The 27,284-nt window shown below is 39.1% G+C and overlaps 1 protein-coding gene across 2 annotated transcripts in view; it reads left to right on the plus strand.

Annotated features, from left to right (window-relative positions):
* LOC106092192 (organic cation transporter protein) overlaps positions 1–26,590 on the plus strand; it is a 37,989-nt gene extending 11,399 nt beyond the window's left edge. For both annotated transcript variants that reach the window (XM_059368898.1, XM_059368899.1), the window contains exons 2-11: positions 5,434–5,642; positions 5,717–5,972; positions 21,636–21,742; positions 21,818–22,405; positions 22,477–22,597; positions 22,695–22,788; positions 25,817–25,917; positions 25,985–26,065; positions 26,137–26,247; positions 26,368–26,590. In XM_059368898.1, the coding sequence (XP_059224881.1) occupies positions 5,485–5,642; positions 5,717–5,972; positions 21,636–21,742; positions 21,818–22,405; positions 22,477–22,597; positions 22,695–22,788; positions 25,817–25,917; positions 25,985–26,065; positions 26,137–26,247; positions 26,368–26,511 (1,761 nt within the window). In that variant the 5' untranslated portion in view covers positions 5,434–5,484 and the 3' untranslated portion in view covers positions 26,512–26,590. The remainder of the gene's footprint in view (positions 1–5,433; positions 5,643–5,716; positions 5,973–21,635; positions 21,743–21,817; positions 22,406–22,476; positions 22,598–22,694; positions 22,789–25,816; positions 25,918–25,984; positions 26,066–26,136; positions 26,248–26,367) is intronic.
* Positions 26,591–27,284: the final 694 nt, after the last annotated feature.

Here is a 27,284-nt window from a genome sequence, read left to right on the forward strand (position 1 = left end):
AATTGTTGTCGCTTTTTTGCAAAAGCTTCCGTTATTACTGTGAATTCAAAGTCAAGGGTGGGAGTATTAGTGGTGAAAGTAAGAGAAACAAATGGTGCGAGAGAAAGAGTATAACTATGTAGGTGAGGGTGTGGTGGGGTGTGATGTGCATGACCCAACTCGACATGTTGGTCAGCCAATTTGCAAAAGCCTAGGCTTTGTGTGTCATTTAAAATGTTGCTGTTGTTTGTACAGGGTGGCTGATGAAAGCCGCTACCAAAAAAAAATGTAATAACTTTTTTTCTATTTAATAATAATAATTTAATAATTAATTTAATTAATTAATTAATTAATTTAATTAATAATAATTTAATAATTAATTTAATAATTTAATTTAACATGAATAAAAGAAAAATGTATTCCATACACCGAAAAAAAAATGTAGCAATATTCATCATTGTAGCAATATTCATCAGCCACCCTGTATGTTGTATGTATATGTATTGGAGCCTACACAGCAAGACAAACAAATTTGTAACTACAGTACAGGTCATAGGTGGGAGGGTGTCACTTATATATATATATTATTAAACGGCCAACGGTTTTATAAAGGCAATTTTTTGGTACGGTAGGATGGATTTTAATGAAATTGACATCAATCGAAAGATATTTTACCCGAGAAGCGACGAATTTATATAAAAAATAATTTTTCGAAAATAAAAGCCACGAAAATTAGGAATTAATTTTCAATAAAAGGAGAAGCATTAAGACAGCAAATTGTTGTTTTTTTTTTTAAGCATTCGTTGTTGTTGTAGCATTGTGTTATACACGGAGACGGCAGCCCTTGCCGATGAAGAACTCCATCGGGTCAATCCGGTACGTATGCAAGGCTATAGGTGTGAATGCAAGGCTATAGGTGGGAGTATTGGTGGTGAGAGTAAGAGAAACAACTGGTAGATGTGCGAGAGAAAGAGTATCACGAGTTACAGTAGGTGTTGTGAGGGTGCGAGGTGCGTGGCCCTGCTCGGCATGTTGGTCAGCCAATTTCTAAAGACTCTGTTTTATGTGGCATTTGCAAATTTATTATTGTTTGCATGTATATCTATTGTAGCCTTCCAACAAGACAAAAAGTTTTGCAACTACAGTATAGGTTGTATGCATTAGGTGGAAGAGTGGTACTTATTGTATTTAAACTGGAATTGAAAATTAAAAAGATAGCCGGTTATGAATGATTCTGCTTAGTCAACGTAACTAACTGTGTGGCTATACTATGCACTCAATGAACAAAATAGTTGGTGGACGGTGGACAGTAGGCAGTACAGTATTTTACAATATGTAATGAGCTCATATCTTTATTATGTTAAAAAATAATTTATCTATGTTTGTATGTCCATAATGACGACATAATCTATTTTCTTAAAATGTTCGCGGCGCATAATGATATGATGAAAAGACAGGATATGTTGCCTTTCCACAAACATACCCAAAAAGTACATGCCAGCTTTGAGGTTGTTATGGAGTTGTTAGAGGCAATGCGTCGAAATGCGTGGTCAAAGCAATATTGTGTATCAAATGGAACGTATAACAAATCTGACATAGAAATATGGCGCCATGTGGCTACGTGTCATCTCAGCCTCTAAAATCAAGGATCATGATTAGTGAGCACTCAATTTAAATATGGATTCATCAGAGAGCCTTAACCCTAAAAGGGCTTAAAGGACATGTAACATCATTACGACAATATGGGGTTCAAATACAAAATATTTGAGAGCAGTGTATGATTTTGATATCCACCTTTCTGAGCCAAGTATCTCAAGGGACGTCAATCTTGAGAATAGAGTACGAACTGACATTGGCCATATAAAGTCAAGTATCTGTGCACCCGCCTCTCCTTAAAATACCAATGAACGGACCTTTAACCCGATCATAACAATTCGGTTTTAATTAAAGTCATTTTGAAGTGAGGACATAAACACTTTAGATTAAGTATCAGTAGAGTGCAAATTCGAGGAGCGGTTTGCGATTAGCCATCAAAAATTAAAAAAAGTAGACACAAAAGAACCTACGAAGGCTTGCAAATATTTAGTCTACAACCCGGAGAAATAAGTTTTCTAATATCAGCAAATACTCTTTTATCTGATTTTATAATAATATTTTGTACCATTGCAGGAAACAGTTTCAACTTTTTTGAACTTCTAAACAATATTTAACGCATCTCGACAATTTTAAAAGTATATTTTTAGTTTAAAAACTTAAATATGACTGTACGAGATATTTTGTTTTAGAAAATTTTATCAAATTGAGTTTTGAAACACAATTAATTGAAAGTTAACGTTTTCTTCTATTTTATGATATTATCAATCGGCAGATTTGACATCCTTAATGACGTTCATGGGGCCTATCCACTTTATGTTTTCGCAAGTGACCTAACCTTCTATTAGTGAATCCTGAGGTGAAATATTCAATTTCTCAAAGTATTTATGGCGTTTCACATATGGAAACAACAACCATTTTTTGTAATTTTTGCAACCAATTTTTGCTTTCCCATTTCCAGCGGACTATCTGCTGTTACTTAAAAATTCTTGGTTAATTTTACAAACAAAATTTCTCTGGGTGTAACTTTTTTGCAATATTGTGCATAAACCTTTGAACCCAAGATGCAACTATGAACCCTAGAAGTTTAGATTACAAATATAAGGAAATTTATGTTTTGTGTATAGTATAAGGATATTATTAAACGGCCAAAGGTTTAATAATCCGAGTTTTTGGTTCATTTTACAGACCAACGACTAAATGAATTTTAATGACAATGGCATCAATCAAAAGATATTTTTTCAAAGATGTGCAGAATATATATGAAAATTAATTTTGCAAAAAATAAAACGTTGAAAATGAGGATTTCATTTTCAGTAAAAGAAGAACTAGTTTATGTGAATGCAAAGCCATAGGTGGGAGTATTAGTGAGGAGTGTAAAAGAAGTTACTGGTAGATGTGCCAGAGAAAGAGAGTGAGGGTGTCGTAGGGATGTCATGTGCGTAAACCTACTTGACATGCATGTATGTCAACTATTATTAAGCTTCGGCTAATATATTAGACTACGACATATGTATGTGGCATTTGTTGTTTGTGTATTTTTTGAGTCCTTGCGAAACAAGACAACACAAAAACAAATAAAGATGCAAGATGTGGTGGGTGAGTGTTATAATACATATATGTTGGCAATATTTAAATACAACTTTGGCATCGCATTTTTTGTGTCTCAACATTGAATTAAAAACAAGTAAAAGCGTGCTAAGTTCGGTCGGGCCTAATCTTGGGAACCCACTACCATGGATTTTGCTAAAAATTTATGCAGATACATTTAGTTGAAGGGCGTAATTTTATTCTACATACCAAACTTCTGGCAAACCAGCAAAAATTAAAGCTTCTAGGAACAAACAAACAAATATGATCGAGAGACCGGTTAACATGGGAGCAATATCAGGTTATATACTGATTTGGCACAGTTATTAGAAGTCGTAACCGAACACTACATGCTAAATTTCAGCGTAATCGGACAAAATTGCGGCTTTCATGAGCTCAAGAAGTCAAATCGGGAGATCGGTTTATATGGAAGCTATATCATAATCTGAACCCATTTGTAATCCCGAACGACATACATCAATATTAAGTATCTGTGCAAAATTTCAAACGGCTAGCTTCACGCGTTCAACCGCTATTGTGATTTCGACAGACGGACGAACGGACATGACTAGATCGACTCAGAGCGTTGAGACGATCAAGAATATATATACTTTATGGGGTTTTAGCCGAATATTTCGAGGTATTACAAACGGGATGATGGGGGGTATACCCCATACTATGTTGTGGGTGGTATAAAAAACGATTCTGCTCAGTGAAAATAACAAATTGTGTGGTCAAAATTTGCACTCAGTCAACGTCTTAGCGTGGGCCGATATTGAGAGGCAGTTGTAGAGGGTTACCCTCAAATTTTTGGATGGCTCACCGTTACGGCTCCAGAAAATTTCCACCAAATCCTGGAGGTAAATATTAATTTGCTTCCGTTAACGTAATTGCCCTACGCGAATATTCCATTAAGAAACAGGGGAAAACTTCTCACATTATCCATGAGTACTGTCCGCTTCAAGTTTTAAGCTCAATGATAAGGCACATCCATTTCCAACATCTGTGAGCCTACTTGGTACCACATAACTTGTCTTGTCGGTTTCGGAACTTAACCGTGCTATATGCAAGTGCTATATCCACGCTGTTGACATAGTAGTAATATGGGGCGATAGAAGGCGGACTACTCCTTCTGTAATAATGGAGGAAATATTCCATCGTATTTCATCAGGTCCTGCGGACTTAAATGTTTGGAAACTCCCCAAGGCTTCCTTGCAATGATTAGCCCTCGATCCACCTCATTCTTACTATATTCCAGTGTCTTCTATGTCCTGTAGAAGAAAACTGTGAAAACTCAGTTTCAAAATAATTTTCAATCAACGGCAATGCTTGAAATGCTACTTGAAAGATTTATCAGAAAATCCGGCTTACGAACATAAATTTTCTTAGTGCCTGTAGTGCCAACAATGTGATAATAAGGTTGTTGGTTTTTACTTATTAATAAGAACCCAATTATACTAAAATTGTGCTCTCTTAGTTTAGCATTTCTTTAAACGTCAACACCTGTACTCTCTGCGATGTGAATGTTTTAAATTCCCATTTCTCTTTCAAATAAATTCTTAACAATAATAGGCGCCGACGAATGTTATGTCTCGTACTGAACCAGAGAAAGAGAGAGGCAGAGATAGAGAGGAAGAAAATATACAGTCGTCATTGTAAATATCTAACACTTCGTCATACACTTCAATGCATATACATACATTTGTACATACGTAATCATACCGAAAGTAAAACATGAAACTAGCATCCACAGTTGAGATAGTTAGTAGACTGAGCGTCGAAACAGTACCAGTCAGCCGGTATCGATGGGACAGACCTGTCAAAGTAAACGCCACACGCAAGTGAAATAAAAAAAAAACCATAATAAAAAATCAACAGAAAGTGTTTATAGTTTAACACTCTAATCAAATACATTCATTCATTCATGCATGCATCCAGATGAGTACGTAAATACCAAGAATAATCAGAATTCAGTTGCACTCGGCGTTTCGTTAATAGCAAATGTGCTCTTTCATCAGCTGTTCGTGAGGTGTTCAATGCCTTTGATATGAATGCTATACCATTTTATTCAAATACTTACTTATATGCAATTGCTGGCTAAACAATGTTTGTAGTGAATTCTAATACATATAAATCGATTAAATATTGAAGCAGATAAGTGTCAAATACAAAAGCGTATTTTTAACCACAATTAAGCTAAAAAAAACACAAAAGAAGCAAAAATGTTAAGAATTTTATGAAATATCTATTTAAGAAGTTAAGTATTATTAGACCAGCATCGAGTTCCGTCCACCCTTAACTATTCGAATACCCGCACACACAATGCATGGCAATACAATGGATTTCGATCAAGTTTTAGAGGAGATTGGCGAATTTGGTCGTTATCAAAAGACCAACTATTTGCTCATTTGTTTGCCGGTTATGTTTGCAGCAGCCAATAGTTTGTCATATGTGTTTACAGCCGGTACACCAGCCTACAGGTTTGCATAACAGCACAGTGTGAATAGGGTTAAAAATGTTAACGTTAACATTCTTCCCCTTCCTATTTATGAAGATGTCTGGTACCTGTGTGTGATGATGGTGTACAACAGCCTGAATTATATCCAGAATGGCTAAAAAATGCTACCCCTGGCGACACAGATTCAAATGGAGTTTTTACACCCAAATCCTGCTACCGTTATAGTGTTAACACCAACTATACAGAGAACATACCACCAGGTCAATGTCCCAGTGAATTATTTGCGGAAAATATTACGGAGCGCTGTTATTCATGGGTATATGATACCGAGGAAAAGACTATTGTACAAGAGGTAAGAGAGCAATAAAACAAAACAAAATAAACAGGTACACTGAAAAAAAATATGTAGGAGAAATTTATATCAGACAAAGCGAAGAATAATATTGGCAAACAGATGCTACTTCGTAAAATATATGGCCCAGTTTGCGTTAATGGAGCATATAGGCGACGTATGAACCACAAGCTGTATGACGACGATAGCATAGTTACACGCATCAAAATACAACGTCTGCGTTGGCTAGCTCATGTTGTCAGAATGAATGAAGAAGCTTCAGCAAAGAAGTCTTTTGAAGGCAAACACGGTGGTACACGCAAACCGGGAAGACCAAAAGCCCAATGCAAAGATTAAGTGGTGGGAGACACCTCGAAACTTCGTGTCAGAGATTTTAGAATGAACGCAGTAGATCGAGGCGCTTTGAACGCTATTCTACGTTCAGCTAGTGGAACAATTAAAGTACAAATCCCATATAAAACTATCTCCCGATTTGACTTCTTGAGCCCCTCGATGCCGCAATTGTTGTCCAATTTGGCAGAAATTTTGCACATAGTGTTCTATAATGGCTTCCAACAACTGTGCCAAGTTCGGTATAATCGGTCTATAGACTGATATAGATCCCATATAAACTGTACTCCCGATTCGACTTCATGAGTCCTTGGAATCCGCAATTTTTGTCGGATTTGGCTGAAATTTTTCATGTGGTGTTCTGTCCCAACTTCCACTAACTGTGCCAAGTACGGTCCAAATCGGTGTATTATCAGCTTATAACTCTCATATAAACCGAACTCCCGATTTGACTTCTTAAGCCCCTGGAAGCCCCAATTTTCGCCCGATTTTGCTGAAATCTTGCACATAGTGTTCTGTTATGACTTTCAATAGCTGTGCTTCCATATAAACCAATCTCCCGATTTGACTTCTTAAACCGCTGGAAGCCGCAATTTTTGTCCAATTTTTTGGAACATAGTGTTCCGTTATGCCTCCCAGCTGACATATTTTTCTGATAGTCTCGCCAGGATGCAAGCCCAGGCGTTCAGCGTCATAGGCGAACAGGCTCTGCGGTACGAGACCAACCGATCCCCAGATTTGACTTCTTTAGTCCCTGGAAACCTCAATTTTTTATCTGATTTGGCTGAAACTTGGCACAAGGTCTTCTGCCCTAACTTTCAACACTCATGCCAAGTATGATCCGATTCGGTCTATATACTGATATAGACCCCATATAAACTGATCCTTGGATTTGCATTCTTTAGCCCCTGGAAGTCTCAATTTTCATTTGATTTGACTTCTCTTCCAACTTTCAAAAGTATGATCCGAATCGGGCTATATACTGATATAGCCCCCATATAAACCGTTCCCCAGACTTGACCTCTTGAGCTCTTAGAAGCCTCAACTTTCAGCTGGTTTGGCTGTTAATTGCCACAAAGACTTCTGTGCTAACTTTCAACATTCATGCAAAGTATGATCCGAATCGGTCTATATAATGCTATAGCCCCCATATAAACCGATCCCTGGATTTGACTTATTGTGTGTGGTATATGAGTGTAAAATTTCATATTTCGTAAATTATGGTATCTTCTTTGCCAATAATGACATCAGTAATGCCAAATCAGGTATTCAACTCTCGCATCGTTTGTTTCACTGTTTTTTTAAGATTTCACAAATAATAGAACAAAGTTCAAATTATCCAGCATGTACTTTTTTTCTGTAATTAATATGTTTGTTTGCATGGTTTTAAAAAACAGTTTCCGGCTCAAAGCGAAACGTTTCGTTGTCACTAGAATTGAAGTGTTGGGCGCACATCAAATACTCTGGGAACAAATGCTTTTAAGTTAATGGCTTAATGGGAATCCCAACTCATTACAAATTAATTTCAAAGCAAAAAATATGCGGCACGATTATAAAAAAAAATCTTACATAGGAAAAGCATTTAACACAAAATTCACAACATTTTATATTAGCAGTGCAAATTTACAAAAAAATAAATAAACAAAAATAATTGTTTCTATAGGTTTTCCATAAAATTGAAAAACTGAATGAACGAAACTAATTTTAAAGGTCAAAATGCTCTACATAATGTTTTAAAAATAGAAAAGTGCATCATTGTTTTTATTAATAAGTGCACTCAAAAGAAATAATTGTCACAGCAAACACCCAAGGAAAGTTTTTAGACACAGCAAACTTTGTTTGCTAAAACAGCAAAAGTTTTCTTTGACGAAGGGTCGCCAATATATATTTAGATACATCAGAGTTGGTTAGGAGCGATTTTAGCGAATTGTTGTTTGTGCCCCAATAAAAATCGAAAACTGAAATTAGATATTTAAATTATGGGTCAAGCATGTGGGGGGAGCGCCCCACGCGAAAGCCCCGAAATGTACATATAGACCATAGTTGGGCAGCATACACATCCGCACATAGTAAAAACGAATAGAAGCACATGGACAGTGTAAACAACTTCGTGTGGCTTCGTTTGGCTGCCTCTATTTCAAAGCTGTTTCATTTAGTTGACGTTTGACGATAGGTTAGGTTTAAGTTACAATCTGCCATAAGGCTCAGACGATTTCATCAATTGTGATACTACAGGAACAGGAAAAGGAAGATGCCTTCTAGTCCCTAACCTTGAACCATCCAGATCGCTTTAAAAAGACCAAGAACTTGCGAACGTCACATCCACTACATCATACATGTTCTCAAAGAAATGAGAACCTAAAGTGGAACACACACAGCACATGTTTTATAGTGCTGTGTGTGTCCGTTTTATAGTGCAGCAAAGTCCGTTATTGGCAACCTTCTGCCTGTCAGCATGTTTTCCGATTGGACAGTGACCTGTCATGTCAGACGTCTGTTCTGGCCAGTGACAGCAAAGCGGTAGACCTCTTAAAGTCCAAATAAGTCCCATAATTTTGGAATGCCCGCAACCCTAAACCCCGTTTGTAACCATCTATCATTCGTTGCCCTTCGGGCCTGATCCTAAAAACTTAGCTTACATGTCGCTAGAGGCATACTACAGTTCCCCTGGAATGTATAAGATAGTTCTTAGTCTCGAAAGCTTGTCCGCTCTACAATTCACTGGGATATATCTGTGGCCCGGCACCCAGAACAGGCGAATATTGAACTGCTGAGCCATCTCGTTGAGAGATCTGCGACAGTCGAGGGCGGTATTTGAATTCAGAAATACATTCTCCAGAGTCATGGCTGCCTGGCCGTCTGAGATGATATACATGGTATTTGTCGTTTTGACATTATATCTTAGCCATTCCTCCACTTCTTTGCAAGGATCTCCACTTGATACACACTACAGTGGTCTGGTACTTGGAAACTTTACACATAGAAGTCTATGTAACTTCTTTACCTGGGATATTGTAGTTCCAATCGTTGGTACAATGCTTTTTATCAAAAAGCGGCTTAGGCAATGTGTAATCTAAACTGCCAGGGACATCGGTCATTGTATCAAGAACAACACAGTGTCCGTGGCTGCCGCATGAGAGAAAGCTCCCTTAGCCTCACAGCAGTGGGATTAGGATTAGGATTGGGCTGAGTGTTGAACAGTAGTTGGACTTCTTAAGGGCCGTCCACCAGACCATAACACCATATAGCAACAACCAATCCTATGGCAGCCGGTTGTACGTACCGGATTGGCCCGATGGAGTTCTCTGCTACACACTGCTACAACAACAACAACCATATAGCATTATATTGGGTTGCCCAAAAAGTAGTTGCGGATTTTTCATATAGTCGGCGTTGACAAATTTTTTCATAGCTTGTGACTCTGTAATTGCATTCATTCTTCTGTCAGTTATCAGCTGTTACTTTTAGCTTGCTTTAGAAAAAAAGTGTAAAAAAAGTATATTTGATTAAAGTTCTTTCTAAGTTTTATTAAAAATGCATTTACTTTCTTTTAAAAAATCCGCAATTACTTTTTGGGCAACCCAATAGGTCTGACAACTGTTGTATACACCCAGCGCATGATACGCGATTCAAACCCCCAAAACTTTTGTCAATGGCTCTCTTGCAGGTTTATAGGGTAAGATAAAATGAACGCCAACATCCCAGCATCGATTCAAGTCCTCAACGATAGAATTTGTGAGGCTATCTAGGACATAGGGCAGCCACTTTACTTTTCAGTTATGGAACATTTTGGCGACATTACAGTGGGCCCGAAACAATTTTCATCCAAATAGGTTGAAAAATTATCTTTTTATAAGCTTATTACACTATATCGGGAGATCGGTATATATGGCAGCTATATCAAAATGTAGTCCGATCTGTACCACATTTGACAGGAATGGGTAGGGGTCTACCAGAACACACTGTGCCAAATTTTATCGAATTTGGGTATTAAATGGATCTTTTATGGCCTCAATACCATATATCGAGAGATCGGGTGGTCGGTCTGGTCTATAGTGCAACTATATCCAAATATAGACCGATATGAACCGCACTTCACAGAAATGAATAGGGGTCTACCAGAACTCAATGTGCCAAATTTCATCGAATTCGGATAAAAATAACCAATATTGCCTTGTTAATGCCAAACCTTGTTCCTACCTGGTCCCCCTAATCTACTTTCTAAGTTTCGCAGCTATTTGCATTTGCATACACCCACATACCTCATACTTTATATGTGTGTGTGTGTGTGTCTCTCTTTGTACTAAAGATGTCTCGCTTTCAGCAGCCTTGTGTACTCCGTCGGCCTTTTCCTTTTCTTTTTCCTATTTCAAACTTACTTATTATCTGGGCTTCAACCACTGCCGTTCTTCCTGGTAAGAGTTTCGTTCAATCTCCAATTCAGAGCTTTCTTTTCCATCCAATAAAGAGATAATTGTAAATTCCCAATTTCTAACCCACCTGTGTTTTCATTTTTTTCCTATTCTCCCCAAACTCACCTTGCGAGGAAAATATTTCTACTCCGAGAAATATTTTCCACGACTCCAGTGATTCAACCATCCACTTTCCTCCAGAGCTAACCCCCAACATTTTCATTGTGGTCCTTCGAACCGGATTTATTACTGGAAATCATCCCTTCATCACCATTTCATCCAACATACATATCATCATCGTCATCATAGAAAAAAAGGTGAGTTTGTGCTTTGTTCTATTCCATAAAAAGTGAAAACAATAGTGCTTTTTTCCAAATATTCATTGTGCTTCAGTTGTGTTTTGCCGACGGCATTTCGACATTTCCTAAACAGTGCTTCGAAATAAAATTTTTCAAAAACCGTACTGAAAAAAATTTTTTTTCCAACTATTCGGTTATTAATTTTCTTAAAATTTGGTGGAAGTGAATTTCATTAAATTCCATAGAGAAATTTAAGTAACAGTGTGCTTTGCCTCTATAAGAATTGCCATTAATTTGCAAAAAAAATAACATAAGATTTTATATTTCAATCGGTGTCGCGGCAGTGTGTTCCTTTGGTTTCTTTTCTTTTTCAATCGTGGTGCATTGAAAGTGATCTTTGCCCTCTTTCATATGCTGCAGTCGCGCTGCCCATAGCATTATTTCGTCGTTGTTAATAGTTCTCGCACTTCCACAGCCTTTCCTACAAGCACAGTGATTGTTGTTATTGTTTTTTTTTTTTTTAGAACTAACCAACGTTGATCTCCATAACTAACATCCAATATACATACATCCATATATACACACAACTGAACGTACATACAAACATTTCTTGTTATTCGCTTCTATTGAGTTTCGTTGCGGGTGACATTGCTACTGCGAAGAGAATAAGAGACTTCTGTGTTGCTTTGAATTTGTTCATTCGCTCTTATATACTCTTTGTTTGCCGTGCACCCTACAGTCATTCCGTTTGTGTGGTCGCGACTCGGGGCGTTTGAGACATACCTTATATTTTGGTTCCATTGGCATATATATGCATTTGTGTGATACCCTGATCGGTCAGAGATATATATAGTGCACCCTACAGCCGGTCATAGTCGACTTTTGGTACAAAACTTTGATTTTTTCGAAAAGTAAATTTTTTTCTGATTTTCTTCACGAGACTGTTTTCGTTTGGTGTTCGTGTAAAGCAAAAATCGTATTTGCACCCTACAGTGAGCCAAGGTCGACTTTTGGATCCGAAAAGTTCGAATTTTCATAATTTTCAAGAGAATTTTTTTTCCTCTGCTGATTTTAAGAGTTTCAATACTATAGAGGCATTTCGAACTTATTTCAACCGGCGCAACTGTTCATTCTTCTGTTTTCCGGAAATATTACGCATACGCCTACGTCATTTTCAACGTTTTTTTTTCGATACCAGTTCCATTTTTTCGGATTTACTGTTCATTTAGATAGGTTTTTTCCCTAACCTATTTAAGAGAGTTAAGTGCGTCTGGTTCAGAGCTAATTCTACTTTTTTCTTTCAAGTTCGAATATGTCTTTAGAGTCGTTCATTCGCTTAGCTGATCGCCTTGTCGCATTCAATGCTGATATAGGTGATAATACGCTTCCGCTCTCATCGATTCACTTAATTAATATACACATGACAGAGCTGAAGTCATTATGGAGCGACATTAAGTCCACTTTCGATACATTCATGGCTGATCGTGATAGTGAGCAAGACGAAGACGAGGGCGGTGCAGACGATTCCGTAAATGCATCCGAGCTGGAGACCTTCCGAGCCAAGTTTAAGAGTTCTTATGTGACTTACTGCAACTGCTTGGCGACATTGTCACAGCTCGCGGAGGAGTTTCAGTTGCCGGCAACTAAGATTTCTCCAAGCCAACGTCTTGTCGCAAATCCACCTGTTTCCGAAGGTCATCCAGAATTTCAAGACACTCCGTCTTCTACGGGAAGGACTGATTATTCCTTTCATCTCCCGCCATGTGATACAGAGGTTTTCCACGGTGATTACATGTCCTGGCCTACTTTCAGAGACATGTTTACGGCAGTGTACATAAAGAATTCCAGACTTAGTTTTGTCGAGCGTCTGTTTCACTTGACGCAAAAAACGCGAGGCGAGGCTCGTGACATTGTTCAGAGGAGCCCTTTGACGAATGATGGTTTCCATTTGGCATGAAAAAATCTATGCGCTCGTTATGAGAATAGACGAATCCTTGTTAACGGGCAGCTAAAGGTTTTGTTCAATCTTCCTTCCATTTCCAAAGAGTCCGCCAGTGCACTTAAACAGTTGCAGCGCGACCTTACTTCTTGTATCTCGGCCCTAGAGTTGTATGACATTGATGTCAGAGGTTGGGACCCTCTATTCGTATTTCTCTGTTCGAATCGTCTTCCAGAGTCCACACTTACCTTATGGGAGCAGGGTCTCGCAGATAAGACTGCAATTCCTAAGTGGTCTGACCTTGACTCCTTTCTTACGAATAGATACCGGACACTGGAGTCCGTTTCTGAAATGCGTGCCAATCCCAATGCAAGGGATCAAGATTCAAAATCCAATAGCACGAATACTAAGAGTTCGAGAAATATTAATTCATTCCAAGTGAGAGTTTCGGGTCCACAATGTCCTTTATGTCCAAGAGAGTTCCATGTGATTAGGAAGTGTCCTAAGTTCATAGCAATGGACATTAATCAGAGAAAGTCCGAGATAAGGAAGCAAGGTCTGTGTTTGAACTGTTTTTCTAAAACTCATCACGTTCGAAATTGTACAAGCAAGAACACTTGTTTCCAGTGCCAGAGGAAGCATAATACTTTGCTTCATGAGAGTTCCGCTAATCCAGAGGCCAGTAACTCAAGAGTGCAGACTCCGGCAAATACAAATTCAGGTTTGAATGCAAACTCCTCACCTTTCGCTCCTAGTCCTATACAGTCCACTAGTTCTGGTACGGGAGTCGTTCAAACCTATTTCTCTTCCAGTTCTCGTGGCGTTTTGCTGGGGACTGCTTTGGTTGATGTGTTGCACTTGGGTGTTACGTACCAGGCACGAGTGCTTTTGGATTCTGGGTCGCAGGGTACATTCATTTCAGAGAGACTTTTCAATAGATTGCAGCTCCCATATAGAAAAGTCAATGCTCAGATTTCTGGTCTGAATGATTCCATGGCTGCTTCCGTTCGAAAGGAATGTACTCTGCTTCTATGTTCGAGATATGCAGATGCTCAAATTTCGGTTAAGGCCTTCGTTATTACTAATTTATCTGGTGCCCTTCCATCTCATTCAATACCCCCCTCCATCTTCTCTCAGCTGCCCCAATTCGAGCTGGCAGATCCACTATTTCACAGGAGTTCCAGTATTGATATTCTGATTGGTGGTGACTTCCTTCCTTCCATCATGCGGTCCGGCGTGAAGCATGATATTTGTGGTTCCTTGATGGGCCAAAATACCATCTTTGGATGGATTTTGACTGGCCCCATTCCGATCCAATCTCCATCTCCATATTCCAGAATTATTTCCAACTTTTGTGAAATCTCTTTGGACAAAGAGATTTCGAGATTTTGGGAGGTGGAGAATCTTCCAAGGAAGAACTTTGTGTCAGCAGCTGATAGATTTTGTGAGGAATTGTTCGTTTCAACTACTAAGAGGGATGAAGATGGAAGGTACGTTGTTCATCTTCCGTTCAAAAGAGATTTTCCCAAGAGTATATCTCTAGGTAATTCACGGACAAGTGCTATGGCCCAATTTTTGAGAAATGAAGTCCGCCTCCTTCGCAATCTTGCGTTCAAGGATGAGTATGATTCCGTTATCCAAGAGTACGCGAATTTAAGCCACATGTGTCAAGTTGAGACTTCTAGTTCTATGGGAAGTGCGTCTCATTACTACCTGCCGCACCATGCGGTTATAAAACCAGAGAGCACTACCACCAAAGTTCGGGTGGTTTTCAATGCTTCTTCACCTTCCTCTAATGGCGTGAGTCTTAATGACACTTTGCATACAGGTCCTGTGTTGCAGAGTGATCTGACTGTGTTGATTCTCAAGTGGCGATTCTTTCGGTATGTGTTCAATGCCGACATTCAAAAGATGTACCGGCAGATTAGAGTTCATCCCAATCACACACCGTTCCAAAGAGTTCTATTTCGAAGAGATCCAAGTGACGACGTTCAAGATTTCGAGTTGAAGACTGTCACTTTCGGTGTGAATTGTGCTCCATACTTAGCTATTCGCACTCTTTTCCAACTTGCTGATGACGTTCAATCCAGTCATCCTATTGCCAGTGAAATACTTCGCAGTTCTATGTACGTGGATGATGCCCTAGTGGGTGCACATTCGCTGCAGAAGGCAATGCAGTCTAAGGAGCAGTTGATATCCGCTTTGGCTTCGGCCGGCTTCCTCCTGAGAAAATGGACAGCAAATTCAAAGGATATTCTAGCAGGTCTTCCTTCCGATCATTTGCTGTGTGAAGATTTTTTGGACTTCGACGACAGTAGCACAGCAAAAATGCTAGGAATTCGTTGGAATGCTCGATCCGATTCGTTCTATTTCACTACCAAGCCATTCCCAGATTCATCCAGAGATACTAAAAGAGAACTCCTTTCCCAGATTTCAAAGCTTTTCGATCCTGCTGGTTGGCTATCGCCATGTATTGTGGTAGCAAAGATTCTTATGCAGAGGATATGGTCAGAGGGTACGGGCTGGGACGAGGTCGTTACCCCTGGCACACTTGCAAAGTGGAAAGAGTTTCAGACGTGTTATTCGGCTATAAATGAAGTTCGAATTCCGAGGTGGCTTCATTATGTTCCTTCCGCCGATATTCAATTCCATGGCTTCTGTGATGCTTCAGAAAGGGCATACGCAGCAGCTTTGTATGTGCGAATAGCTACAACTACTTCGGTCTCCACACATTTGGTCTATTCAAAGACAAGAGTGGCTCCTGTTAAGACATTGTCCATTCCGAGGTTAGAGCTTTGTGGGGCTGTTCTATTGGCAGAGATGTTAGATACATTACTTCCGACACTTAACATTCCCAAGTATTCTCTTTTCTGTTGGACAGACTCCACTATTGTCCTTTCCTGGCTTTCGAAACCTCCGTGTTGTTGGGCAACATTTGTTGCAAACCGAATTTCAAGTATAGTTCAAGTGGTTGACCCCTCCAAGTTCGGTCATGTTCCTTCAGAGACGAATCCTGCCGACCTCGCTAGCCGAGGTCTCCTGCCTCAGGATATCGTCGCAAATGAGTTGTGGTGGTCGGGACCTGAGTGGCTCCGCGACTCCCCTGAGTGTTGGCCTAATTCTGTTCAATCCACTATTCCCGAGATAGATTTGGAGCGTAAAGCCATAAAGGTTCATCATACTTACTTTCAGAACTACCAGGACGTTCTTGAACGTTTTTCTTCCTATCCACGAGCGCTACGTGTACTGGCTTATGTGTATCGATTCTTCTATCGTACTCATCCAAGATTTCGTTCCAGCTTTTCAAAGCAGTCCACTTTGATCACAAGTTCTGAGCTTGTACTGGTTAGAGATGGATTGATTCGAGTGTGTCAAAAAGCGTGTTTTCCAAATGAGTACAAGTGTTTGTCGTCACAAGAGCAAATTTCGAAATCAAGTTCTATTCTGAACTTAAACCCGTTCCTGGACGCTGAGGGGCTAATTCGTTCATGTGGCCGGCTGGAATCGTCAGTCGGCCTTCCGTACAATGAGAGACACCCGATAATAATGCCCTACGGTTGTCAATATTCCAGGCTGCTCGTGAAGTTCATCCACCAACTTACTATCCACGGTGGGAATCAGCTTGTACTTCGTATGGTCAGATCACAGTACTGGATCCCGAAGGTCAAGAATTTAATCAAAACGACCATCAATAAGTGCAAGCCTTGCATTCTCTACAAGAGGCGTTGTCAGCAGCAGCTCATGGCGGCTTTGCCGCCAGAGCGCACCGAGTTCACTCGTCCATTCACTCGAACGGGTTTGGATTTCGCGGGTCCTTTCGACATAAAGAGTTACAGTGGGCGGGCCTGTCGTATTACGAAAGGCTACGTCTGCGTTTTCGTGTGCTTCTCCACAAAGGCGATACACTTAGAGGCGACGTCCGATTTGTCCACTCCCACGTTCTTAGCGGCTTTCCATCGGTTTGTTTCTCGGCGGGGTTGTCCGTTGCATCTATATTCCGATAACGGTACAACTTTCGTCGGAGCTTCCAGGATCTTAGAGAGAGAATTTATTCATGCTGCTCGTGCTGGAACTGAGTCGAACTATGCGCACCAGTCTTTGAGTTGGCATTTCATCCCGCCTGGAGCTCCTCATATGGGAGGACTCTGGGAAGCGGGAGTAAAGAGTTTTAAGTCCCATTTTCGAAAATTTGCTGGTTCCTTCAAATTTACATTTGAAGAGTTCTCGACAATCCTGTCGAGAATTGAAGCATGCCTCAATTCGCGCCCGTTGTCTCCTATATCCAGTGATCCTAACGATTTCGCTGCCTTAACTCCAGGTCATTTCTTGATTGGTACTCCCATTCTTGCTCCGATCGATCCACGCATTGAGGAGAGTCCTGTATCGATTTTGAACCGATGGCAGAGACTTAAGGCTATTCATCAGAGTTTTTGCGTTCGATGGAAGAACGAATATTTACGAGAACTACAAAAGCGAGTTAAATGGCAAAGTTCAGAAAGGAATATAGAAGAGAACACACTAGTCGTTATTCAAGATGACAACCTTCCACCAAATGTTTGGCGTCTAGGCAGAGTTTGCAAGACGTATTTCGGCACTGATCGCAGAGTTCGGGTTGCTGACGTGGTGACTCAGAAGGGCACCATTACGCGACCCATTACCAAGCTTGTCGTCATTTCCTCTCCGAATTAAACACAGATTTTCTATTCTTTCCCATCACTTCCCTATTGTTTGTTTTGCCACCATAGATTATCATGCCCAAGTATACCAAAGAGACACAAAGGAAGTCATCCGCGGTTCCCTACAAGAAGGAAAAATACGATTGCCGTATCTGTCACCGGTCTCATGCCCTACGATCTTGCCAAAGGTTTTTGGAAATGAAAATGGCAGATCGTTTGGAAGCAGTTCGAAGGCATAGTTACTGCTTCAACTGTCTGGCTCATGACCACTTGGTGGTATCCTGCTCTAGCAGTCACCGGTGTCACCACTGCAAAAAGAGCCATCATACCCTCCTCCACGTCGATCCGAAACTACGGGATGCCCTTCTTAAGAGCGATCGGAAGCAATCGCGTCCCAACACTCCTGAGCGGAAGTCAAAGGATTCGTGCCCACCGAGGGATTTTTCGCCATCACCGTCTTCTAAGCAGAGGACATCTCTTTCGGCTATTCTTCGACAGAACAGCATTGTGTTGCTTCCTACGGTGCTCGTTAAGGTAAAAGGCAAGTCTGAACGATCCACAGCCCGGTGCCTTCTCGACTCGGGGTCTCCGGTGAGCAGGATCTCCAAGAGATTGGTAGATTCGTTGGCGCTCACGACATTGAGCCTGAAAGAGGAGACCATATGCCCACTTCGCCTGACCTCCAGATTCGACGAAACGGTAACCATTGAAGGCACATTTCGTGTGAGTAACCGCATTTCAACGGTGACGCCAGCTGAATCGCTTCCGGAATCATTTAAAAGACATTTCCCCCACTTATTCTTTGCGGATTCGAAATTTTTCAAATCGGCCCCGGTGGATATTGTAATTGGTGTCGATCTTTATCCCAGGGTCATCGCAGAGGGTGTATACGCCCAGAATGGTTTGCCTACGGCACAAAGTACTATTTTTGGTTGGGTGATCTATGGTGTCTGTTCGCACTGAGCGCACTACAGCGTTCTCATTATTCTTCGGTATCAATGAATTTAATCCAAACTGAATAAAAGAGTTATGAAATGCACTGTTGATTTTTACTTTACTAGCGAAGCACAAGCTCTATCTTTTAAACAGGTCCATTGAGCGGTTTGATTCATAGAAGGATGTCCACTACTGACAAGCTTGCCTTTTCCATGTACCAGCTGGATCCTGATGATGGAGTGATCCTTTGGCTATTCTACGGAGCTATACAACTATTATGTCAACATTTCCTTTCCTTACTAGAGTAATTAAATTCATAACTAGAGTAATTAGATTCATAACGTCCGTTTTCATAGAGTTTTCAATTATATTCCGTGCGAGTAATTGTAAGCTGGTGCGAGTACACACAGTTGCATTTTTCCTTTTTTTTTTTTTTTTATTGCAGGTGTACTGCAAGGGGGCCGGTAATGTTAATGCCAAACCTTGTTCCTACCTGGTCCCCCTAATCTACTTTCTAAGTTTCGCAGCTATTTGCATTTGCATACACCCACATACCTCATACTTTATATGTGTGTGTGTGTGTGTCTCTCTTTGTACTAAAGATGTCTCGCTTTCAGCAGCCTTGTGTACTCCGTCGGCCTTTTCCTTTTCTTTTTCCTATTTCAAACTTACTTATTATCTGGGCTTCAACCACTGCCGTTCTTCCTGGTAAGAGTTTCGTTCAATCTCCAATTCAGAGCTTTCTTTTCCATCCAATAAAGAGATAATTGTAAATTCCCAATTTCTAACCCACCTGTGTTTTCATTTTTTTCCTATTCTCCCCAAACTCACCTTGCGAGGAAAATATTTCTACTCCGAGAAATATTTTCCACGACTCCAGTGATTCAACCATCCACTTTCCTCCAGAGCTAACCCCCAACATTTTCATGCCTTATGTCTGGAGATCGGTCTTTATAGCGTTTATATATAACTAAAATCCGATTTTATGAGATCATAAGGTCAGGTTAATATACAAAGAATACTAAATTATAAAAAAATGATTGAAAAATGTTTTTATACCCAAGATATCTGCAAAATTATAAATACCCAGCTTTTGGGTATAAATGTGTAAATACCTGGGTATTTACCCAATTTACCGCGTAAATACTTTTTGGGTATTTACCCATCGCCCATCTCTATCCATTACCTGATACAGCCGTCATAAAAACAGATCTCCCGATTAGACTTCTTGAGCTTCTAGAGGACGCAATTCTTATTTGGTCTGACCACCATTGTTGTTGTGGTTGTAGCCACATTTGCATATGGAAGTGATGATCCTCGTCAAACTCTTATAGGCGAGCAAGCTCGTTCCGATCTATATGACCGATCGGTGCGGCAATATAATGGACATTGGTTATTTAAAAGTGCCAACAACACGCCTTGTCATATTAAGCATCACCGGCATTCAGTATTTAAGCAAGAGACTGTGCCACCCGGCCTCTCACTGAGACTCTCCACTCGATACCGCTGATTGTCCGCAACTGCAGTTGGAGCATTTCACTAACCGCAACCTGTGGACACGCCCGGTAGCTCCCAGTTAGGCTTTTCGTGACAACGAAAATCACCACACAGATTGGAGCTCATCGTTCCAGCCTGTGTAATGCTCATAGTTATCCCGTGCCGGGACCATTGTTTCCGTTTCTCCATGATGTCGTTTTCTACAGCTAGTGCTTGTCTAGTTTGATCCATGTTTGGCTCGAAAGATCTTATGTCGCTTCAATACAAGAACATAAGATTTGAAAAGAATCGGCGGACAAGATGTTTAGGCTTTCGGTTAATATTGGTTAATTTCATATTCCCCGAGCAGCGATTCCTAAAGTTTCAATACAATTTTTATACCCCCACAGAAGGATGGGAAAATATTCATTTTGCCATACCCACATCGAAATATCCACGTCCGACCCTATAAAGTATATATATTCTTGATCGTCGTAAAATTCTAAGACAATCTTGCCATAACCGTCCGTCTTTCTGTTGAAATCACCCTACAGTATTTAAAAATAGAGATATTGAGCTGAAATTTTGAGCAGATTCTTTTTTTGTCCATAGGCAGATTAAGTTCGAAGTTGGGCTATATCATATATATCTTGATATAGCCCCCAAAAAGACCGATCTGCCGATTAAGGGTCTTAGGCCCGTAAAGCTTTGGAAAAAGCTGACATATAGACCGATCTCTCCATTTAAAGTCCTGGGGTCCATAAAAGGCGCTTTTGTTGTCCCATGTCGCCGAAATTTGGGACTGTGAGTTGTGTTAGGCCCGCCGACATATTTATCCAATATGGCACAGATTGGTCCAGATTTGGATATAGCTGTCATATACACCGATATCTCGATTAAGATCTTGGGCCCATAAAAGGCGCATTTATTATCCGAATTCGCCGAAATTTGGGAGAGTGCCTTGCGTTAGGCTCTTTGAAAACATTCTGCAATATGGCCTAGATCGGTTCAGATGTGGATATAGCTGTCATATAAACCGATCTCTCGATAAAGGCACATTTATTGTCCGATTTCGCTGAAATTTCGGACAGTGAGTTGTGTTAGGCCCTTCGACATTCTTCTTCAATTTGGCACAGATCGGTTCAGATTTGGATATTGCTGTCATATAGACCGCTCTCTCGATTTATAGTCTTAATGCCATAAAAGGCACATTTATAATCCGATTTCGCTGACACCGTGACTTATGTTAGGTATTTTGACATCCATGTCGAATATGGTTCAAATCGGTCCCTATTTGGATATGACTATAACAAAAAACCAATATTTGTTCTACAAAATCGAACAATGACTTGTACTTATTAGACCACTCAAAGTCCGTATCGGATTTGGTCCAAATCGGAGCATACTTCGATAAAGCTGCTATGGGGGCATAAAGTATGCATTTTTCATCGGATTATGACGAAAGGTGGTTTACATATATACCCGATGTGGTGGGTATCCAACTCCTTTTTATTACTTGTTTATCTTGGAAAAATTGAGCTATTATTGGTTTACCTTCATAAAGTTTAATGCTGACGATATTTTGTTTTTTTCAGTGGGAGCTGACATGCAAAGAAAATTCCTGGAAATTGGCTTTCGTGGGGACCATGCATTTTGCGGGTCTAGTAGTGGGTACAGCCTTTTCAGGCTATATGGCAGATCGGTAAGTTTTATAAAATGTTTATGCTATGCTATCATTGGGACAATTTTTATTTTATTTTCATCACCTTCTTGCTAGATTTGGTCGTAAAATCATATTCATCATATGCATTATATTCATGGCCGTAACCGGTGTAGCTCAAGGTCTTGCCTGGGACTACCATAGTTTCTTGATATTTGCCTTCCTGAATGCAGTCGGCACCTCGGGTGTCTATCCATTGGCTTTTATTATAGGCGTAGAAATGGTGGGGCCTCGTAGACGTGAAATGTCTTCGATTGTTTTGAATTATTTCTATGCGGTTGGTGAAGCTTTAGTGGGATTGGCAGCCTGGTTATTGCATGATTGGCAATTATTGCAATATGCTTTGTCGGTACCGCCTTTATTCTTTATAGCCTATTATTGGCTAGTTCCGGAATCAGTGCGTTGGCTGATAGCACGCAATAAACGAGAAAGTGCTGGCAAAATCATACGCAGAGCAGCTGAGGTTAATCGCAAAGAACTGTCAATGGATCTTTTGGAAAATTTCAAATCCACAAAAGGTGAAGAGGATTCTGAAGACAGCAAAGATAGTCTTAAAGAAGACAAATCGGAAATTTGGATGGCCGTTAAAGAGGTCTTTAGATCGAAGACACTGATGGTGCGTTATGTCATTATGTTGTATGTATGGTAAGTATTAGAGATTTAAGTTTTGCTTATAAAACCTTACAAAGAAATGTTTTTTTTTTTCCTAATTTTAGGGCTATTAATGCCGTTGTCTTCTATGGCCTTTCGCTTAATTCCACAAATCTGAGTGGCAATAAATACTTAAATTTTGCTCTAGTCTGCCTCATAGAAATACCAGGATATACATTAGCATGGGTAAGTTAAAATGTAAGTCATTAAAAAAAAAAAACCTTTAATGATTCTAGATAAGCAATTTTTAATTAATTAATTAAATAATTTAAATTTTTTACAGATCTCACTGAGAAAACTTGGTCGTCGGATATCTCTTTCCGGCTCCTTATTTCTTTGTGCTGCGACATGTGTAGCCGGTGGATATGTAACAAAAGGTAATTTAGCATATTTATTGTTAATTTTTTTAAGAAATAAATAACTCTTCTCCAAAATTTCTAGCATAATAATGAAAGAAAAATTTTTGTATTCTTCTTTTATTTTTTAAATTCATGCTACCTTTTTATTGCAAAACTCAGTTCAAATGAACTTGGTCAAACGTAATAACTTAGTAAAATTTTATACAAAACAAGTAAAAATGCGTTAAGTTCTTCGGGCTGAGAATAACAGAAAACAAAAACTAAAAATCTTACATTACAGAAACTAAAAATTTTAACTAAATCGAATTGGAATAGCGCTCTTCAGAAGATTTTAAAATCGTTGGAATATCCAAGAAGCTGCAGTATACATATTAAAAAAGTACAGGGCCGTCATTTTAATGAATGAAATGATAATATCTCAAAAGAATTGTGGTTTTCCTTTAAGAAAATAAGTCTACTTGAAATTTCTTAAATTACAACTTTAACCCATTAACAACGAATGGGTAGAAAAATACCCAAGAAAAGAGCTGTTTTAGAAAAATTCTAGCTCGAGTTAGGATAAAGGTATCCTAAAGTAATTGGAATTAGCATAAAGTAGAGGAATGAAACTTGCTAAAAAAAATTTTTCTCCCTTCACATAAGGTCAAAATTGGTTTGTCGAATGTCGATAATTTTTTATATCCAAAAAAATCAAAGAAAAAAACTTTCTCAAAATTCTTAAGACGGAGTTTTCTGGTAATTGTATTAGTACCTTGTTCCATTTGATGGTTTCTATGTTAAAAACAAGAAAAAGCGGCCAGGCCGAATTTTAGGAACCCACCAACATGGATTCTGGTAAAATATGGGAGCTTTATCGAGTTATAGACCGAATTGGACCGTACTTGGCGCAGTTGTTGAGAGTCATAACAGAACACCATGTCCGAAATTTCAGCCAAATCGGATAAAAATTGAGGCTTCCAGAGGCTCAAGAAGTTAAATCGGGAGATCAGTTTATATGGGAGCTATATCATATTCTTAACCGATTTGGACTGTACTTAACACAGTTTGTTGAAAATCATAACAAAACACCATGTAAAAAATTTCAGCCTAATCAGATAAAAATTGCGGCTCAAGAAGTCAAATCGGGAAATCGGTTTATATGGGAGTTATATCAGATTGTAAACCGATTTAGACCGTACTTGTCACAGTCGTTGGAAGTCATAACAGAACACTATGCGCCAAATTTCAGCCAAAACGGAAGAAAATTGAGGTTTTCAGGGGCTCAAGAAGTCAAATCGGGAGATCGGTTTATATGGGAGCTATATTATGTTCTTAACCGATTTGGACTGTACTTAACACAGTTTGTTGAAATTCATAACAAAACACCATGTACAAAATTTCAGCCAAATCGGATAAAAATTGCTGCTTCCAGGGGCTCAAGAAGTCAAATCAGGAAATCGGTTTATATAGGAGTTGTATCAGGTTTGTGACCGAATTGGTTTATATAGGAGCTATAACAGGTTGTAAGCCGATTTAGACCGTATTTGTAACAGTTGTTGGAAGTCATAACAGAACACTATGCGCGAAATTTCAGCCAAAACGGAAGAAAATTGAGGTTTCCAGGGGCTCAAGAAGTCAAATCGGGAGATCGGTTTATATGGGAGCTATAACATGTTCTTAACCGATTTGGACTGTACTTAACACAGTTTGTTGAAAGTCATAACAAAACACCATGTACAAAATTTCAGCCAAATCGGATGAAAATTGAGGCTTTCAGAGGCTAAAGAAGTCAAATCGGGAGATCGGTTTATATGGGAGCTATATCAGATTCTTGACCGGTTCGGACCGCACTTGGTACAGTTGTTGGAAGTCGTAGCAGAACACTATGAGCCAAATCGGACAAAAATTGCGGCTTCAAATCGGGAGATCGATTTATATGGGGGCTATATCCAAATCTGAACCGATATGGCCCATTTGCAAACCCCAACGACCTATATCAATATCAAGTATTTGTGCAAAATTTCAAGCGGCTAGCTCTACGTGTTCGTCCCCTATCGTAATTTTCACGAACGGACGGACCGACAGACATGGCTAGATCAAATCAGAATGTCGAGACGATCAAGAATATATATATTTATGGGGTCCTAGAACAATATCTCGATGTGTTACAAACGGAATGACTAGATAATGGTGGTGGGTATAAAAAAAAGAACAAGTAAAACTGTGTCAAGTTCGGCCAGGCCGAATCTTATATACCCTCCACCATGGATCGCATTTGTCGAGTTTTTTTCCCCGGTATCTCTTTTTAGGCAAACAAAGGATAAAAGAAATGAATTGCTATGCTTTTGGAGCTATATCAAGTTATGGTCCGATTCGGACCATAAATGAATTTAATATTGGAGATCATAGTAGAAGTCATTGTGTAAAATTTTTTAGCCAAATTGAATAAGAATTGCGCCCTTTAGGGGCTTAAGAAGAACAATAGGGAGATCAGTTTATAGGGGATCTGAATCAGGCTATAGACCGATTCAAACCATATTTAGCACGTATGTTGGAGGTAATAGGAGAAGCCGTTTTACAAAATGTGAACCAAATCGGATAATAATTGCGCCCTCTAGAGGCTGAAGAATTAAAGATCCCAGATCGGTTTAAATGGCAGCTATATCAGGTTATGAATCGATTTGAACCATACTCAGCGCAGTTGCTGGAAGTCATAACGAAACACATCATGCAACATTTCAGCCAAATTCAGACATGTTTGATCGTGTAATAGCAGCTTTAGCGCGTATACTGCACCTTCTCAGAATAAAGTTCACACATTCCAGCTGCCGATTCACAAATAATGATCCGCGAATCTAATATTATAAAATTAGAGGGACTTTTGTTGTGTCCTTCAATTCTAATCTCTTCATTTATGGCTAAAGCGATCCATGTTAGAGGATATATTGGATTAGACCGGAAAATCGAACTAACAAGTTTTTACTTGTTTGTAAATTTGTAGAGCTCTCCAGCCATGCCAATTAAAGCTTTTATGTTATTTAAATATAATTTTTCTTTATGTCTATAGGTTCCAATTGGGTGGTTGTTAGCCTATTTTTAATTGGAAAACTGGGTATAACATCGTCGTTTGCAGTCATATATGCCTATACAGCGGAAATGATGCCAACGGTTGGTAGCAAAGTCAACAAATTCAAATTTTCTTAAGCAAAACTTATTTGTATCTATCTCTCCACAGGTTATACGTAGTGGAGGCGTTGGTGTTATGTCTACATTTGCCCGTTTTGGAGCCATGCTTGCCCCATTTGTTCCCTTATTGGTATAATGCAACTCTTCTTCATACACATTACACAGCAAATTTTGCTCATTTCTGTGCATTTGTTTTTTCAGGGAGACTATTATGCACCTTTACCACTTCTGTCATTCGGAGCGTCTTCGCTGACAGCTGGTTTATTAGCCTTATTTTTACCAGAAACATTCCAAAAGAAGTTACCCGATACGGTAATCACAAAAATTATATTTGTTTTCCTTCCTCCTCGTATTCTTACAATTGTTTTTGTCATTATGAAAGAGAACCAATTGTGTCGCATCTCACATATAAATATCCAACTTCTTTTCAAGGTGGCCGAAGCAAAACAGTTGGGAAAATCAACACCACAGCCGGCGAATGATTCATTTACCTCGAATGACAATAATGAAGAGCCAAACATGAGTACAGCGTCTTTTGAAAGATCACCAACGTTGGATGTGGAATCAAAGCATTAAGTAGTTAATTATATATATATGTACAAAGCTACGATATATATATATAAGTTAATTCAATTATTATTTTTTTTTTTGTAATAAATATTTATACAGCGGTCAAAAAAAGTATTCATCATTCAATGTTTTTTTTTTAATAAGTCTACAAAAGACAATTGGAATAAAAACATATTAAACTAATGATGCAGTAGTGCTTGTGTGATATATATGTACACAATTTCATTGTTTTTAAAGAAAAAAATAGTATTTATTGGAACAAAAAGGGCCATTTTACAGCTGAACACAAAAAATTAAACAAAAAAAGTATTCATCATAGCAAAAAAACAAAAAAAAAAAATAACATAATTTAAAAAAATTAATTCTTTGTTATTCGACCACCGCGTCTTATAACTTCTTTTAAACGGTTTGACATCGATTGGACTAATTTAGCGGTTATATTTTGGTCTATATTAGTCCATTCCTCCATTATCACCTGTTGCATTTGACTCTTGCTCGAAAAATTGCGCGTTCTCAATTTGCGTTCGAGATGTTCCCAAAGATGTTCAATTGGGTTCAAGTCGGGACTTTGAGGAGGAGTTTTAATGACTTTGGGGCAGTTATACAGCATCCACATCTTGGTATTTAAAGCAGAATGTTTGGGGTCATTATCTTGATAATATTGAAAGTTATTACCAAGCCCAAGTTTTACAGCACTATCTTTTAAATTCCTCTTTAAAATGTCAATGTAATACTTATGATCCATTACTCCATTAATAATTTCAAGATTTCCCGCTCCT

Source organism: Stomoxys calcitrans, chromosome 5 (assembly GCF_963082655.1).
Source record: "Stomoxys calcitrans chromosome 5, idStoCalc2.1, whole genome shotgun sequence".
Taxonomy (NCBI): domain Eukaryota; kingdom Metazoa; phylum Arthropoda; class Insecta; order Diptera; family Muscidae; genus Stomoxys; species Stomoxys calcitrans.